The 16,495-nt window shown below is 45.8% G+C and overlaps 1 protein-coding gene across 1 annotated transcript; it reads left to right on the plus strand.

The window, feature by feature from the left end:
• The first annotated feature begins 3,913 nt into the window (after positions 1-3,913).
• On the plus strand, positions 3,914-8,365 carry PKD1L1 (polycystin 1 like 1, transient receptor potential channel interacting). Its single transcript, XM_024747057.1, has 7 exons — positions 3,914-3,933; positions 5,260-5,383; positions 6,191-6,274; positions 6,727-6,845; positions 6,895-7,049; positions 7,998-8,202; positions 8,299-8,365. Exons 1-7 carry the CDS (start codon positions 3,914-3,916, stop codon positions 8,363-8,365), a joined length of 774 nt encoding a protein of 257 aa, XP_024602825.1.
• Positions 8,366-16,495: the final 8,130 nt, after the last annotated feature.

The following is a 16,495-nucleotide window of genomic DNA, read 5'->3' on the forward strand; positions in this document are numbered from 1 at the left end:
TCTTTCTCTTCTCCTTCTGGAACCCCTATAATGTGAATGTTATTGCGTTTTATGTTGTCCCAGAGGTCTCTTAGGCTGTCTTCATTTCTTTTCATTCTTTTTTCTTTATTCTGTTCCGCAGCAGTGAATTCCACCATTCTGTCTTCCAGGTCACTTATCTGTTCTTCTGCCTCAGTTACTCTGCTATTTATTCCTTCTAGTGTATTTTTCATTTCATTTATTGTATTGTTCACGTGTTTGTTTGTGCTTTATTCTTCTAGATCTTTGTTAAACATTTCTTGCATCTTCTCGATCTTTGCCTCCATTCTTTTTTCAATGTCCTGGATCATCTTCACTATCATTACTCTGAATTCTTTTTCTGGAAGGTTGCCTATCTCCACTTCATTTAGTTGTTTTTCTGGGGTGTTATCTTGTTCCTTCATCTGGTACATATACATAGCCCTCTGCCTTTTCATCTTGTCTGTCTTTCTGTGAATGTGGTTTTTGTTCCACAGGCTGCAGGATTATAGTTCTTCTCGCTTCCGCTGTCTGCCCTCTGGTGGAAGAGGCTATCTAAGAGGCTTGTGCAAGCTTCCTGATGGGAGGGACTGGTCCAGAGTGCTTTTTAAGATCAGAAACAAAGCAAGGAGATCCTCTCTTACCACTCCTACTAAACAACATATTGGAAGCTCCTGCCAGTGCAATAGGCAAGAAAAAGAAATTAAAAGCTCACATATTTGAAAGGAAAAGGTAATCTGTTGGCAGATGATTTTACCGAGTGCAAGTTTCATGTGCCTGATAGATAGTGAGGCCAAACAAACGAAAACGTGGGAGTTCAGAGCAGGGAAAGGTTTATTGCAAGGCTGAGCCAGGAGAACAGGTGGCTCATGCCCCCCTAAACCCTGAACTCCCTGAGCGGTTTTATCGAAGCATTTTTAAAGGCCAAGTGAGGGAGGGGCCTTTTTGCAAGACTGAGGCCTGGAGAAAACTCTTCCCACATATGAAATATGGAGAAGGTTTGAAATTGACTTGGGGGCATGATTTTCCCCACTGTTGATCGGAGGCCTGCATTTGCAGTCCTTGGGTGTGTCCGTAGCACCTTGTTTTAATCAATAGGGAGACAATGATATTTCAAGGCACTTTAAAGTCTGGCAGGTGAGAAACTGCACCAAAACCAGAGTATGACCATTTATTTTTTTGCTGAAGACATCTGAGCTGTTCAGTGAAAGGACATTGTTGCAGTCCACAATCAATGACGCCCAGTTTCCAATGTAATACCCCCTAGTGTATTTTCTCTAATGTTCATTTGTTTCTTCTTACTTTTAGAAGTACTAATGTTCTTCCTAGGTAAACATGGAAGAACTGAAAAATAGGAAGCAGAAAAATTTCCATAATGTACCACCCAAGGCAGCCACTGACAGCGTTTGTTGTTCCTATTCCTTCTCCACGTTCCAAAGTTTCTGAAATTGGGATGCAAGTTATAATCAATGTGTACATTTAATTTGGTGTTCCTTTTTACTGAGAGTTGTTATTAAATCAGTGCTCAGACTTTATGTTCACCTGCCTAAAGCATTCATTTGAAAGTTCTTTTAAGCAATTTGGCTTTGAATTCTGAAGTGCGTGATACGAATTCATATTGATTCTTTACTACGTTTTCAGTGGCAGAAAATCAAATGATGTCTTCCAAGTTTTACTTTCTCTGGAGAATATTTAAAACCACATTCGTGCAGCTTTTCTGTGAATGCATTGCCTTTGGCTAAGTAATTTATTATGATGTAAATTATTTTTGTTGAATTATTTTTGGGAGGGGTCAGTTAATAGGTCAATTAAACCTATTTAATATTATCGATTATTGAAAGACGTATTTATTTTTATCTTGCACAGGAGAGAGGGTAATTGATGCCTACCCAGATAATGGAGAGTGAAGGTAGATTTAGGACCCACCAGCAAGTAGGACCTGGGTGTCTCAGTTCATGAGTCTGGACTCTCCGTAACTCATTAATCCAGCTTGTTACTGGCAAACATTCTAGAAGTGAAACGAAGCGGTATTCTCTGTCTCCCTATTTGCAAAACCAGCAGTTATTTCCATTCACGACCCACTTTTCAGCTCTCCTACCTGTGCAGGCTCACAGTTTGTGCCGGCAGGTGGCGCTGTGTACAAAACAAAGTAACCATTGGGGTGGTTCTCTCTGGAAATGGAACTCCACCCCTGAGAAATTTCTGGCTTTGCTAGTTTACTTTTTACCTCACATTTCATGGCAGCATTACTTGACATATTTCTTATATGAATTCTTGCCTATTGATAAATCAGAAATATCACAGCTGAGATAATATTTGTGTGTTGTCTCGTGTACAGAGCAGTTGATGTCCTTGGGTTACTGGCTCACACGCTGGCCCGGTTGGTTTGCATAGATCAGTGGTTCCTACAAGGATGCAAAAACTCGCTCTCTCTGGACACTCTGTCCCCCGGGCAGTGATATCTATGACAGGATATCATAGGATATACTGTAACAGAATGTTCCACTGTCAGATCCTGACACACCCACGGCTCCTTACCAAAGCTTAGCGTTTGTTAGCATCCCAGGGCGAAGAGCTTAAGCGCAGTAGGGAAATGGATTAAGTTGCATTCAGGAGCCGGGTTTCTAGCTCTCGTTGGGTCACCAGGTGACCTTGGGCAAGTCCTTTGACTCTGGACCTTAGTATCTTCATCTGTAAGGTGAGGCAGTTGGCCTGCTTGATTTGTTGTGTCTCAACAAAAAATTATCATGTTACTGGATTCCATCATATTTGAGTTTTATTTAAAGTCTTTATGAACTCAGTAAGTTTTCCATGGAATTCCAAGTAAAACAAAAATCACCACTGATACACAAAATAGTCACTCTACCCACGTGCCATAAGTGGAAAATAATGGCTGATTTTATCCTTTGTGCTGTTTAGCTAGCTTTGGAGGCCTGTCCTGTATAATTGCTCCAATTAATACAGAGTGGGAACGTTCTTGGATTGTTCGGTTCACTTCCTGCTCTCCGAGCGCATCAAGAAGGAGGCATGAGATGTGTACAGTCTGGGTGTGGGACGTTTATGTCTGGGTCACATTCACATCTTTCTTTACTTTTCCTTAATGTCACCCCAATAGGGAACGAGTGTCAGAAAGTAGTAATATTTCCCCCAAGCTGTGCAAACCCAACGTGGCTTTAAAGACTTTAAAGGTCTGTATCTGTCTAATTTTTAATGCAGAATATGGAGCATATCATCTATAAATGTACAGTTGGTCGGTCAGATACTCCAGAGCAGCTCATTAGGACTGTGTAGAGAACTGGCCGGCATCTCCCCTCTCCCGTCTCTCCTCTTTCGCTCCCACTCTCTTTGCCTCTCTGCTTCTTCCCTTCTTAGCCTTTCCCTGACTGCATTTGTGCATGCTCACATGACTGTGTCTGCTTCCTTCGCTCTTCATCAGCCCCTCCGCCCTGCCCCAGCTGTCTCCTTCCCGAGTGCCTCACTTTCCTGACCCCGCCTCTAATGTTCCTGCAGGTCCCCAGCTCACCCTGCGTTTGACATGGTATGACCAAGGTTGCAATCAGTATAGAGAAGTGATACCCAGCACCCGATGAAGGGCCTGCAGAGATTAGACTCTTAAAATGTATAAACAAATGAAAGATCAAGGCCAGGAAGAGATGGGAGGTAGCCTCTCTGTAAGGAAAAGGAAGCGTATTTTGGTCCCCCTGTTCACGGAGAGAGATCTGGGTGAAGCAGCCACATCAGACCCATCTCTGTTTGCTGTGGGGATGTTCTGAGTTCGTCACCTCTGACTTTACTCAGTGCCCCTTATTGCGAAGCCGCACGTAGGAAAGATTTTAAGAGCCAGGCGAGAAGTACTTTTTTTCTCTCTGAGGAAATTTAACTTTTTCCTTTCCCTTTGGCTGCAACTCAGGGTCACATGTCTGCCCCGACGCTGCTGTGAGCGGCTCTGGCCCATGCATGCAGCTTTACTGCGTTGTCTGAGCGAGCTAACGATGATCTATTTTGACAGATTGAAGTGATTTCGTTGCTCCCTTAAATCGGTTCCTTGTTGGCGGGTGAAACAGATACGTAACAAGTATAATAAGTTGGTGGAAAGAAGACACACTAACATTCGCTGGCTCCCTGCTGTGTGCCAGCACCACTTGGTCTGCGCGTTTTCATCTAACGCTCACAGCCATCCTGGGAAGCAAGGGTGTGCTGTTGTTTTGGCTTTTTTGTCTTCGTGGAAAGGCTAAGTGCCAGGCCCAGGAGGCAGTAACGCAGAGGAAGGATGGCATCTCTACCCGTGGTCCCAGCCTCCCTTTTCTGTTCCTCTCCCAACGCATGCTCTGCACCAGCCACACTGGCTTTCACACCGTCCCTTAACCTCTCAGGCACACACCCATCCAGGGCTTTGCCTCCCCTTCTCCTCCGCCTGGAACGCCCTTGCGCAGCCGCCATGTGGCTGACCCCTCATTGCCCTCAGGGCTTTGCTGAACCGTCACCTTGTATTGAAGTGTTCTGTGGCCACTTAGAGAAAAATTTCCACCTGTCCCCGCCCCCCCACTTCCTGCCTGTCTAGCTTGCTTAGTTTTCTCTCCTTAACCTTTCTCACTAACACAATATCTGTTTTGCTGATTTATTTTATTTGCTGTTGTTTCCCGTGCCCAGAAGAGTGCCCTGCACATAGTTGTGGCGCTGTAACGTTTGTGGAGTGAATGAGTGAGCACGTGAACGAGTGCTTTCTCCACTATTCTGTCTCCTCACCTGCCGCTAGGGGGCACTCCCCACTGCAGATGGCTTTGTTTCATTCCTGCCGAGTACAGGTGACCCCTGCTGTCCTGAGAGTAGAACGTTCCTATGAAAGCCTTTGTTAAGCTGAAATACTGTGAAGTGAAGAAGCAGTTACCTTAGGACAAGCCTTGCTAACAGATGCACAAAATAAACAGAGATAAACCATAGACGGTTCAAAGCCATGGCAGCTTGCTGCTGAGATGCTGAGCCCGTTTCCCAGGAAGCAGCTCAGAGGTGCCCCTTTCCCTGCCTGGAGTCCGCACCGCGTCCATAATGACTGCTACGTACCAAGCCTGAATGCTGTTCTTGTGTTTCACCTTTTCTTGTGAAAGTAAAATTCCTCTTTGAATGTCTTTCAGTTAGCAAACACAGGTACGAAGGTACGTCTTTCTTAAAAGTGAGGTGGCATAAAGTGAACTTGTGAAAAGTGAGGGATACCCACAACTTTATGGTAGAAAAATAATTCTTTGTTTCTGTTCTCGCTCTAAGAAGTGCCAGGCACTCCTTCAGTGGCCCGAGAAGCTTGGATGGCTGGTGGGACTGGAGCCTGACCACGATGCTGGAAGGCCTGTACTGGGGAGGCCTCTCCACAGCCAGCATGCTGGGTGCTCAGGTGGGCGTCCATCTGCCCTTCACAGTGGTGGTGTCACAGTGGGGTGAAATAGCCACAGACACCTGACCTGTAACACTGCGCACGTTCTTGAACGATCTGTAGGTCGTAAGGCCCGCGGCTGTCCCCAGAGCGTCCTATTCTCTTCTCTGCCCCTCACACCTCTGCCCCCTCCTCTCACACCCCCTTTAGCCACACCAGCTTCTTCAGACCCCTTGTTTGCCAGGCCAGAGCTGGACGCAGGGGCATGGCTGGTCCGTAGGAGCTCGTAGGCCCATGGGGATGGAAGGCTGGTTCAGTAAGCAAAGCGCTGTGACACGGAGGCACAGGGACACCTCTGGAGCAAGAAGGAGCGAAAGCTAAGATGGGACCATCCGGAAGCCGCGAGGCAAGGCTTGTCCTGCCCTTCTGAAGCCAGGTTACCAGTGGATGTGCATTTTGAGTCATAACCGTATACTTTGCTTACTTCTTATTTTCCACCTTTAAAAAAAAATTAAATTCTTCGTCCTGAATTCCTCAAACGTTGTGTTGCTAATTCTACATTTGTTGTATTCTGTGCGGTTACGGGGATGACACTGGAGAAACTTTAGAAAAAGATAATAATGGATCATTCTGATTTGCTACAAGGCCTGGGAAGGTTAGCTGCTATCTTTCTTAGAATGCTGGCTAAACCTTTAGAATGTTTTCAAGAAGAAAGTAAAGTTCTGACCTCTGATTTGGTACCTGAGGGGATCCAGAGCTCACCCATGGCTGGACTATGGTGCTCCAGGTATGTTGTGTGTCCAGGCATCTTCATTGTTCTTCTTCCAGCCCAGAGCTCTTGGAGGAAAGCACCACCTCCTAGGCCATTTGGTCATTAAACAGCTAAAAGGTACTCCTGATAGTTTATGTGAGGTAAGATGCTCCCCTTTTCTTCTTATTTCTAAAAATACATTAAGTTAGAAACATCTAGGAGACATTCAGGCAGGAAACCAAAAGACCATTTTACTCATCTCTGAGAGTCTGGCTGTGGTTTGAAAATGTCAACCCCCGGGGTTTGGAGAGTGTGGGCCTCTACCTTCATTTCCTTCTCTGCCAGCTCCCTCCTGGACCCTCTTCCTATCCTGGCATTCTGCTGCAAGTTCACTCAGTCCACTCTTTGTTTGGCCTCTTAGAAACCTGGCATTCTGTGCAAAACCAGAATATTTCTATCGAAAATATCTAAAACTAGAATATCACATATCTTTTTCTAGTGGGAGGGTGTGAGTGAAGATGGGCACTTACCTGCCTCATCCTGTAATGGAAATCAATCTGATGGCCAAGGCCAGACTGGTGGATGACTTAGGTGCAGCCTTCTACTGCTTAAGCTAGAGCCCGGGGACCACGAGGGGGGATTGAGGGAGCAGAGGGCCCTGTGTCAGGACAGCGTATGTGCCCATGTGCAGCCAGGCTTGGAAACCCCCAGGTGCAAGGCCGACTTTGAAATGTGCATCTGATTCTTCTTCTGATTGGTGGTTTCTTCCTCATCTTCCCAGCGCATTTTCAGAGCTTGTGGAAGACTCTTTCCCTACATGTGGCCCCAAAGATGGAGGCCCTGAAACCCCCTCTGTGATAGACCCAGAGATCCAAAGAGTGGCCCCAGGTGGCCCCAGGGGCTCCCAGGAGGAGAGCTCGGCCTGGGCAGCACAAGGTCAGTGTGATTCAGAGGGTCAGCTTCGTCCACACTTGTCCACTCTAGTACGGCTGCCTGGGTGCAGCAGGTCTGCACTGAGAGCAGCTTGCCAGGGCCAGAACAAGGTGGTTCTTACTGTGCAATGACAGAGTCACTTCCCCGGGGCCATGCGGTTAGGCCGTGACAGAAGTAGAGGGCAAGCTCAGCCCTGCAGCCTCTAAGTGCATGAGAAAGCACCAGCCAACACTTCCTTCCAGGTTGCTAGAAGGTCTGGAGCTTATAGAACCTAAAGGACGCTTGTTCTCTGCTAAGCAGGGTGTTTATACGGCCTCATTTGGTCCTTGAGCACCTCTATGAAGGAGGGCTAACCTACTGCATCGTGCAGATGAGGGACGGAGGCTCAAGCCACCACGTTGCAGTCACAGACTGCAGTCGGCCAGCCTGGCCTGTCCCACCAGTCACACTGCCCCTGCCACCACCTCCCTGGTATTGTGCTAACATCGGTGGTGACAGATTGTCTGAGACTGACAGGGAGCTCTGTGGCAGTTACAGTAATGCCTGCCTCTGAGTAACGCTAGTAACAACAACAGCAACAACAAAGAAATGATTTAATTGTTAGTAAGTACGGATTGGTAAAAGGTAGCTTGTTTCCAATGATGGAGTCCATTGCCAAAAAAGAAAAATGAATATTCTAGAATCCTTGTGGTGACAGATGGGGTATTTCTCCCTGAGTTGTACCTATGGGAAACGGAAGCCCTCCTCTCTGCAAGATTCCCTCTGCCTGGGGGTCCCAGGCAAGGAGAGAGGGACAATGAACTGTTGAAGGGGTCAGAAGACGCAGAAGGGCCATCTGTCCAGCTCTGTGAGCCCAGGAGTTGCATCCGGCATCTGGGTGTGGAGCCTGGGACGGGGTGCTGCTAGGGTCCCTATGACTTGCACCACTTTGCAGGCCTGCTGCACGTGCAGCCCTGACTGGCCCCAGGGCCAGTGGTTGGATAGACCACAGCACCAGGGCTGTGTCCGTGCACTTTACCCTCTACAACCCTCCAACCCAGCTCTTCTCAAGCGTGTCCCTGAGCGCTGAGATGCTCCCCACTGGGGGTCTCACCCTCTCCTCCCTGCTGGAGTCAGTCACCATCTTCTGCAGTGACTCAGCCCCACTGTTCCAGAGGTGGGTTCATTGGGCACTTGGACCACTCATGGAACACAGGAGCTTCACCCAGGGCTGGGCACCCTCCTCCATCCAGGCCTCATGCCTTATCCGCAGCTGGATCTTAGCTCAGGCTGCCATAATGAAATACTGTACTCTGGGGGACTTAAACGGCAAACACTGATTTTCCACAGTTCTGGAGGCTGGAAGTCTGAGATGCAGGTGATGGCGTGGTCGGGTGCTGGTGAGAGCTCCCTTCCTGGCTTGCAAACAGCCGCCTTACTGTGTCCTCACGTGGTGGCGAGAGGGATCTCTGGTGTGTCTGGTATCTCTTCCTCTTCTTATAAGAACCCTAATTCCATCGTTGGGACCTCACCCTTATGAACGCATTTAACCTTAGTTACTTCCTGAGAGGGCCCATCTCCAAAAACAGCCACACTGAGGGTTAGGGCTTCAACATATGAGCTGGCAGGGGGCAGGGGGTGAAGGAGCACACGCCTTTAACGCCATGGGTCTTGGTAAGATGGAATGTATTTCTGTAGTTTCCTTGAGCAATGGAAAGTACCAGAAATCATTCTGAACTTTTCCTCAGGAACTTTGCTGCCTTTTGCCTATATTTCACTTTTCTGCTATGAAGATCTCAGACCAGCTGACACTCCAGGTCAAGCATGCTTTGCCTTGGGAGTGAAGAGAGGAAATGCTGTGAGCTTTTAGACTCTAGAGACAGTTGAATGACACAGTCCATGTTGGGGTTGTGAATGGAGCCTCAGAGCTGTGCCTGTGTGTGAGCACAAAGGGAAGTGAAGGACGGGAGAATGGGCTGCTCCCAGGTGCTACACTCACCTCGGGTACCAAAAACTGTCCTCAAGATAAGTAATATTCTAGTGCAAAACAAAAAATCAAAATTCATGCCAAAAAATTCGTGGTGGACAAAACTTCAAAATTTTAAGCAAAGACAGGGTCAGTGCTACTGGTTTTTCCTTCTGTCCCAGACTCCAGTGTGGCTTGGCACACAGTGGTGCTATCCAATACCTCACATTAACCACCCAAAATGAACTTTTCTCTGATGACATTTGCAGCTTCTGATAGTGGGCCCACGGGGCACAGTGCATATGACTCCAAAAGAAGACGGAAAGGAATGTGTAAGGCCCCTCCTGGTGGGCTTCCCTGGTGGCACAGTAGTTAAGAATCCACCTGCCAATGCAGGGAACATGGGTTCAATCCCTGGTCTGGGAAGATCCCACATGCCACGGAGCAACTAAGCCTGTGTGCCACAACTACTGAGCCCACGTGCCACAACTAAGCCCACGTGCCACAACTACTGAGCCCACGTGCCAAAACTACTGAAGCCCACACGCCTAGAGCCCATGCTCTGCAACAAGAGAAGCCACCACAATGAGAAGCCCGCACACCGCAACGAAGAGTAGCCCCCACTCACTGCAGCTAGAGAAAGCCCGTGCGCAGCAACGAAGACCCAGCTCAGCCAAAAATAAATAAATTTTATAAACACACACATCTGTAGTTTAAAAAAAAAAAGGCCCCCCAAAAGTTCATGACCTAATCTGAGTTTGGGCGCGTGACCATCCAAGAGCCACAAAGCACTTTGTGATGGGCTGGGGGCGTGGAGGCAGGAAGGTGGGGTGTGAGATTAGTGCTCACCGTGTGGTTGTGGTTCACAGAGTGCTTTCGACACACGCTACCTCGTGTCAGTCTTCTGTGAAGCAGTGATTACCATTCTTCTTCCAGTCACGGGAACGTAGTGCCTGATACGCAGTCGGCACTCCCTGCATGCTCACTCTTTCTTTGCTTTGAAATGAACGTTAGTGTGTGCCAGCACTACTCCCCAGAGGGAGGGAAGGGGGAATCCCCCAAAAGAGGACCTTTTTAGCTTAAAAGCGTCAACTCAGAGGGTCCACAGGAGCTCTGCAAGGCCGACTTGGCTCAAAGAGGTTATTTCCCAATGTTACTGAGCATCCTCTTCTTCCCCTTGTTCTTCTGAATGAATGAAGGCATGAATAAGTGAAGGCATGGACGAATGGGTAGCTCGTCAGTGGCGAGATAACCATAAGCAGAACTTGAAGGAAATTCCTTATACGGGAGCTTTTAAAGGTTTTTTACTTGTCCAAGGAAACTGATAATACATATTTCATATTTCATAAATTTCACAAATACATGAAAACATTCTTTTGAGCATCTTGAGGAAACACTGGGAGGGCCTGGCATGGAGGTTAGGAGACCTGATAGGCAGGAGAGTGATATTCACACTCCAGGGTTTCGAAGAGTGCGGGGCCCACGTCGAACTCATTTGTGTCCATCACACCGGGCACCGGGTGGGATTTCCGTGCTGGATGCATTCAAACCGCCCCAAGGGCCTGTGGAGCTTAGACCTTAAGAAACAATTTACCAGCATTTTTGTTCATCTGGTTTGTTTGTGTTGCCTCCCCCAGCTGGTCTTCCTGGTGCTCAACCTGACTCACCTCTGTTTCCAGTTCTCTGGCATGATTGGGATTTTGCTCTCCAAGTCATGCAGGTATCACAGAAAGCCCTTCCTTCCTCGGGAGCCCACCTGGTCGCCCTCTCTCTTCAACCTCGCAGCTCGCTCTAGTTGGGGTGGGCCTCACCTGCTATGTGGCCTCCGGCCACCTCGTTACTCTTGCTGAGGAGGTGACTCACTGATTCCACAAAGGGTTATGTCAAGGGTTTATGGACCTCAGTCACAGGGTGTCATGGAATCAGATATGGCAGGTGTTCAAGGCAACCAAACAGGGGCCACGCACTGTGATGATGTCCAAGGGAAGACCTTGGCTCCGCCTGCACTGCAGCCTTCCCTTCTGACTCCACTTCTGTGGGTGCCTGCCCTGAGGGTTGTTAAACTGACCCCCCCACAGAAACAGCCACAGGACTTCAGCTGGGACGTAAGCTAGAGCTGCCTCCCAGGTGCTGGAAGAATGAGGTGCCCTCACAACAAAAATGAGTGGTTTTCTACTGCTGGAGTAGGACACACAGACAGAGAGCAATACATGTGAGTGTGTGGATGGGGAAATGCATAGGCTCTGGAGTCGGCTGACCCAGCCCCCATAGTCCACGTGCCTTTGGGAAAGCTACTTAACCTTCTTCGAGCCTTCGCAAGGTGGGTCTGAGCGTGTGTGTATTTATATATACACAGACACACACAAATCCTTGGCACATGGTGAATGTTCCATAAATGATAATTATAATAACGACAGTAATTAAGAAGTCTTTATGGCATCCCTCAGGTCAGGTAGAGGCAGGTAAGGGGCCCTCTTCACTATGCACACAGGGAACTCTGCTGACTAGCTGTCCAGTGAGGTAGCCACTAGCCACAGGAGGCTCTTGATACTGGAAGTGTGGCTAGTCCAAATGCAGATGTGTCAAAAGTGTAAGATACTCACTGGATGTCGGACACTTAGTATGAAAGTTAAGAGTGTAAAATATCTCATCCGTAACTTTTACACTTGAACATAGGTTGAAGTGACAATGTTTTAGATATAATAAAGAAAATATATTATAAAATAAATTTTATCTTTACTTTTTAAAATGTGGCAACTGGAAAACTTTCTTTTCCACCTGTAGCATGAATGGTATTTCTCTTGGTTAGTCTGGCTAGAGCCTGTCCCGCCGTTTTCCCCAGGCTGAGCCATGCTGCTTCACTCTGCGGGGAGCCAGGGTGTGCCAGCAGAGACAGCTTGTCTGGGTTCAGCTGTTAGAGGCCATTGTTGACCTTGCACTAATTAATGAGGAAACAAAACACACAGAAAACCTTGATCCTTTGCCCATGTAAATTTTAAAACATCTAGCTTTCATATAAAAAAAAATTTTTTAACATCTTTATTGGAGTATAATTGCTTTACAGTGTTGTGTTTACTTTCTGCTGTATAACAAAGTGAATCAGCTATACGTATACATATATTCCCATATCTCCGCCTTCTTGCGTCTCCCTCCCACCCTCCCTATCCCATCCCTCTAGGTGGTCACAAAGCACCGAGCTGATCTCCCTGTGCTATATGGCTGCTTCCCACTAGCTAGTTATTTTGCATTTGGTAGTGTATATATGTCAGTGTTACTCTCTCACTTCATCCCAGCTTACCCTTCCCCCTCCCCGTGTCCTCAAGTCCGTTCTCTACGTCTGCATCTTTATTCCTGTCCTGCCCCTGGGTTCTTCAGAACCTTTTTTTTTTTTTTTTTAGATTCCATATATATGTGTTAACATATGGTATTTGTTTTTCTCTCTGACTTACTTCACTCTGTATGACAGACTCTAGGTCCATCCACCTCACTACAGATAACTCAATTTCTTTTCTTTTTATGGCTGAGTAATATTCCATTGTATATATGTGCCACATCTTCTTTATCCATTCGTCTGCCAGTGGACATCTTGGTGAGAATAGATGAGATTGTACACCCAAAAGTGCTTTCCCAATGAACTCACGTGTAGAAAGGTGAGAGGCCTTCATAGAAGCCCCTGGTGGGATGGACGTGGGTGCTGGGAGTGGATGTGGAGGTGGGAGGCTGGGTGGGGACCCCGCCTGCTATTTCTCCAGCAAGGAAGGTTCTGTTGGATCATCTCATTTATCTGAGCCACAGACTCCATGGGTATAATTGAATTAGGAGTGCCTCTGGTTTTTATGAGGATTAAGTTAAAAAAATGTGCATGGAAAGAGTTGTTAACCTGTAACCTATTCTGTGCATACAAAGGGACGGGAGGGAACCAACAGGCACTGAGTATTTCCCACGTCCCCCTCAGTGAATTAAGAGAATGAAAGGACAGCCAGAGAATGGGAAAAATATTTGCAAATCACATATCCAATAAAGGGAATGTGCCAAAAATATAAAAATTGCTATAATTCTTTATATGCATGTCTTCCTCTTTGGACTGTGGATCATATCCTATTATGTTTGTTTCACCATTGCCTGAATATAGTAGGATCTGTTGGTGGCTCACAGACCTGGAGCCACGCAGATCCACACTGGGGCTAGATGCACAGTGAAAAAGGAAGATGAATTAGGCGCTCCAGTGAAAAGTGCATTCTAGTGGTGGATTCCCAGAGATCCAGAGAGATCGTCTGCATCTCAGAGCAGTCATCATCACATGTCTGAGTGGCAGTGACAGCGTTCCTTGGCAAAGATGAGAACCGGAGGAGCCTCCTACTCAGGCTCATCCCCAGCCCCTGCCCAGCCCTAGTGAACAATCACTGGGGAAGGGCTCCCCTCATGCAAAGATGAATTCCGTTATGTAGAAGTGAACAGTCCCAGTCAACACCAGTCACTGTTGGATCTGTGCAAACATACCACAGGGAAAAGCAGTAATTAAAAATGACCCAAAGAGAAGGAGATGAAGATCAGACTTTTGAAAACGGTTGCCACAGGCAGGTCAAACTGTAACTAAGATGTTCTCCACACACAAATGAATTCATGAAAAAATGAGCTCTTTGAAATAAGACTGCAAAGCCTGGATGAAAGAGTTAAAAAATGAACTAAAAAGACAAAGAATAAATTAACAGAGGTGAGGAAAGAAATGGAGAAGAAAAGGAGAAGAAAAAATAGGGATTAAAAAGATACAGATGAAGCAAGAGAGAGAGAGAGAGATTCACAGAAAAGAGTGAAGAATATGCATGACAGGCTTGAGACTAATCAGCAAAATTAGATTTTTTGAAAATGTTAGTTTATTTATTTTAGGGAAGATATTACACATGGAAGTCAGACAAAGAAGAATATGCATAAGACAAAGAAAAAGAAAGGATATGTATTGTTAGTATCTCCCTCTACCCCCCAGAAAAAGCCCAGAAAATTTAAACAGAAAAAATATTTAAAGGTATAATTTAAGAAGACATTCCTGAAATAGAGATATAAATCTATATATTTTAAAAGGCATTGTATCCAAGGGAAGAAATGGATTCAAATCTATTAAAAACAGAACAGATCCATGTTGTACTGGGCCCAGTAGCCTCTGATGACTTCCCAGGAGCTGTGGTCGCACCGGATGGGGAAGGACAGGCTCAGCACATGGTTGCAGGGCTTGTGATTCTCAGGATGCCACACACCCTCATTCTCCTGGATCTTGAGGTCCTCCACCAGCTTGTCCTCCACGATGCTGGCCCTGTGGTGGAAGAAGCCCTCCACCATCTTGAAGAAGTTGGGGTCATCCTCATTGTCAGCCACCACCTCACTGTAGTGTCTCCAGGTAGGTGGTAGGCTGCCCGCAGACCCAGCAGCAACATGGCCAAGTCAGCTGCTGCCGAGCCCAGGGCAGCGGGCCAGGCACTGGACAGCAGCAGCGCTTCACCCAGGCAGTGTAACTATTCTCTGGACTGAATCCTGAATTTGTCCTGTTGGTCAAATGATTAAATTCTGCAGGAACTAAGGACCCACCCAGGTGGAGGATGGAATGATGTTGACACTCCTCACTTTGATCAGCTAAAGCTTGGACTCTGTTGACATTTGCCCCAATTCTATGCTTATTCTCCTCTGCTCAAGCCCCTTCATGAATATGCATGTACCTTAGCTTAAAACCTCACCACTTGGGCTTCCCTGGTGGCGCAGTGGTTGAGAGTCCGCCTGCCGATGCAGGGGACACGGGTTCGTGCCCCGGTCCGGGAGGATCCCACACGCCGCGGAGCGGCTGGGCTCGTGGGCCATGGCCGCTGAGCTTGTGCGTCCGGAGCCTGTGCTCCGCAATGGGAGAGGCCACAGCAGTGAGAGGCTCACATACCGCAAAAAAAAAAAAAAAAACCAGAAAAAAAGACAAACAAAAAAGCAAAGAAACAAACAAAAATTCTAATAAAGTTACTGGACTTAAAAATAAAGTTACTGGTATCTACTGACATCCAGATACCTTCCCTTCCCCCAAAACTCAAGTTACTTCCAAGTGATTAAAATTTATTTAAATTATTTAGAAGTGTTTTTATTAATTATTATTTAAATCATTAAAAACTGTTTAAATGTGCAATCAGTAGAAAATTGGGCAAATCATAGGAGAAACATAATTTTTGTAGAGTGGGAAGTCTAATGACCAAATGTGTAAAAGAAATTAGAAGAAAAAAATATGCATAAAGAAAAAAGATAGGGTACCACTTAGTACATTGTAAGATAATGAAAAAAATTTTTTTAATTTAGAAGAAGGGTGACTATTATGCATTTATCTTCATACTATAAGGTTAATATTGTTTCTGGATTATAGAATTAAAACAAAAGACAATGTATATGCTGATAATTGGTGTTTAGAGGAAAATCTATGGCTATGTTATGGAGTAACAACAAATGAAAGTAAACTAAGTATGTACTCAACTAAAATAGGCAGGAAAAATATACAGATGCACATGCACACACACTCAACCTGAGCAAAGCAGAGGGAAGTCTGTTTTATAAACTGAAAGCATATTTTTGTGTGTGGTGTTAAAGAGCATTCTAATTTCATTTCTTTACGTGTAGCTGTCCAGTTTTCCCAGCATCATTTATTGAAGAGACTGTCTTTCCTCCATTGTATAGTCTTGCCTCCTTTGTCATAGATTAATTGACCATAAGTGCATGGGTTCATCTCTGGCCTTTCTATCCTGTTCCATTGATCTATATTTCTGTTTTTTGTGCCAGTACCATACTGTTTTGATGACTGTAGCTTTGTAGTATAGTCTGAAGTCAGGGAGCCTGATTCCGCCAGCTCCATTTTTCTTTCTCAAGATTCTTTGGCTATTCAGAGTCTTTTGTGTCTCACACAAATTTTAAGCTTTTTTTGTTCTAGTTCTATGAAAAATGCCATTGGTAATTTGATAGGAATTGCATTGAATCTGTAGATTGCTTTGGGTAGTATACTCATTTTGACAACATTGATTCTGCCTATCCAAGAACATGGTATATCCTTCCATCTGTTTGTGTCGTCTTTGACTTCTTTCATCAGCGTCTTATAGTTTTCAGAGTACGGGTCTTTTGCCTCCTTAGATAGGATTATTCCTAGGTATTTTATTCTCTGTGATGTGATGGTAAATGGGATTGTTTCCTTAATTTCTCTTTCTGATATTTCATTGTCAGTGTGTAGGAATGCAACAGATTTTTGTGTATTAATTTTGTATCCTGCCGTGATACCGAATTCATTGATGAGCTCTAGTAGTTTTCTGCTAGCATTTTTAGGATTTTCTATATATGGTATCAAGTCATCTGCAAACAGTGAGAGTTTTACTTCTTCTTTTCCAATTTGGATTCCTTTTATTTCTTTTTTCTTCTCTGATTTCCATGGCTAGGACTTCCAAACTATGTTGAATAAAAGTGGTGAGAGTGGACATTCTTGTCTTTTTCCTGATCT

The sequence above is a fragment of the Neophocaena asiaeorientalis genome, unplaced genomic scaffold, assembly GCF_003031525.2.
Source record: "Neophocaena asiaeorientalis asiaeorientalis breed wild unplaced genomic scaffold, Neophocaena_asiaeorientalis_V1.1 scaffold403, whole genome shotgun sequence".
NCBI lineage: Eukaryota > Metazoa > Chordata > Mammalia > Artiodactyla > Phocoenidae > Neophocaena > Neophocaena asiaeorientalis.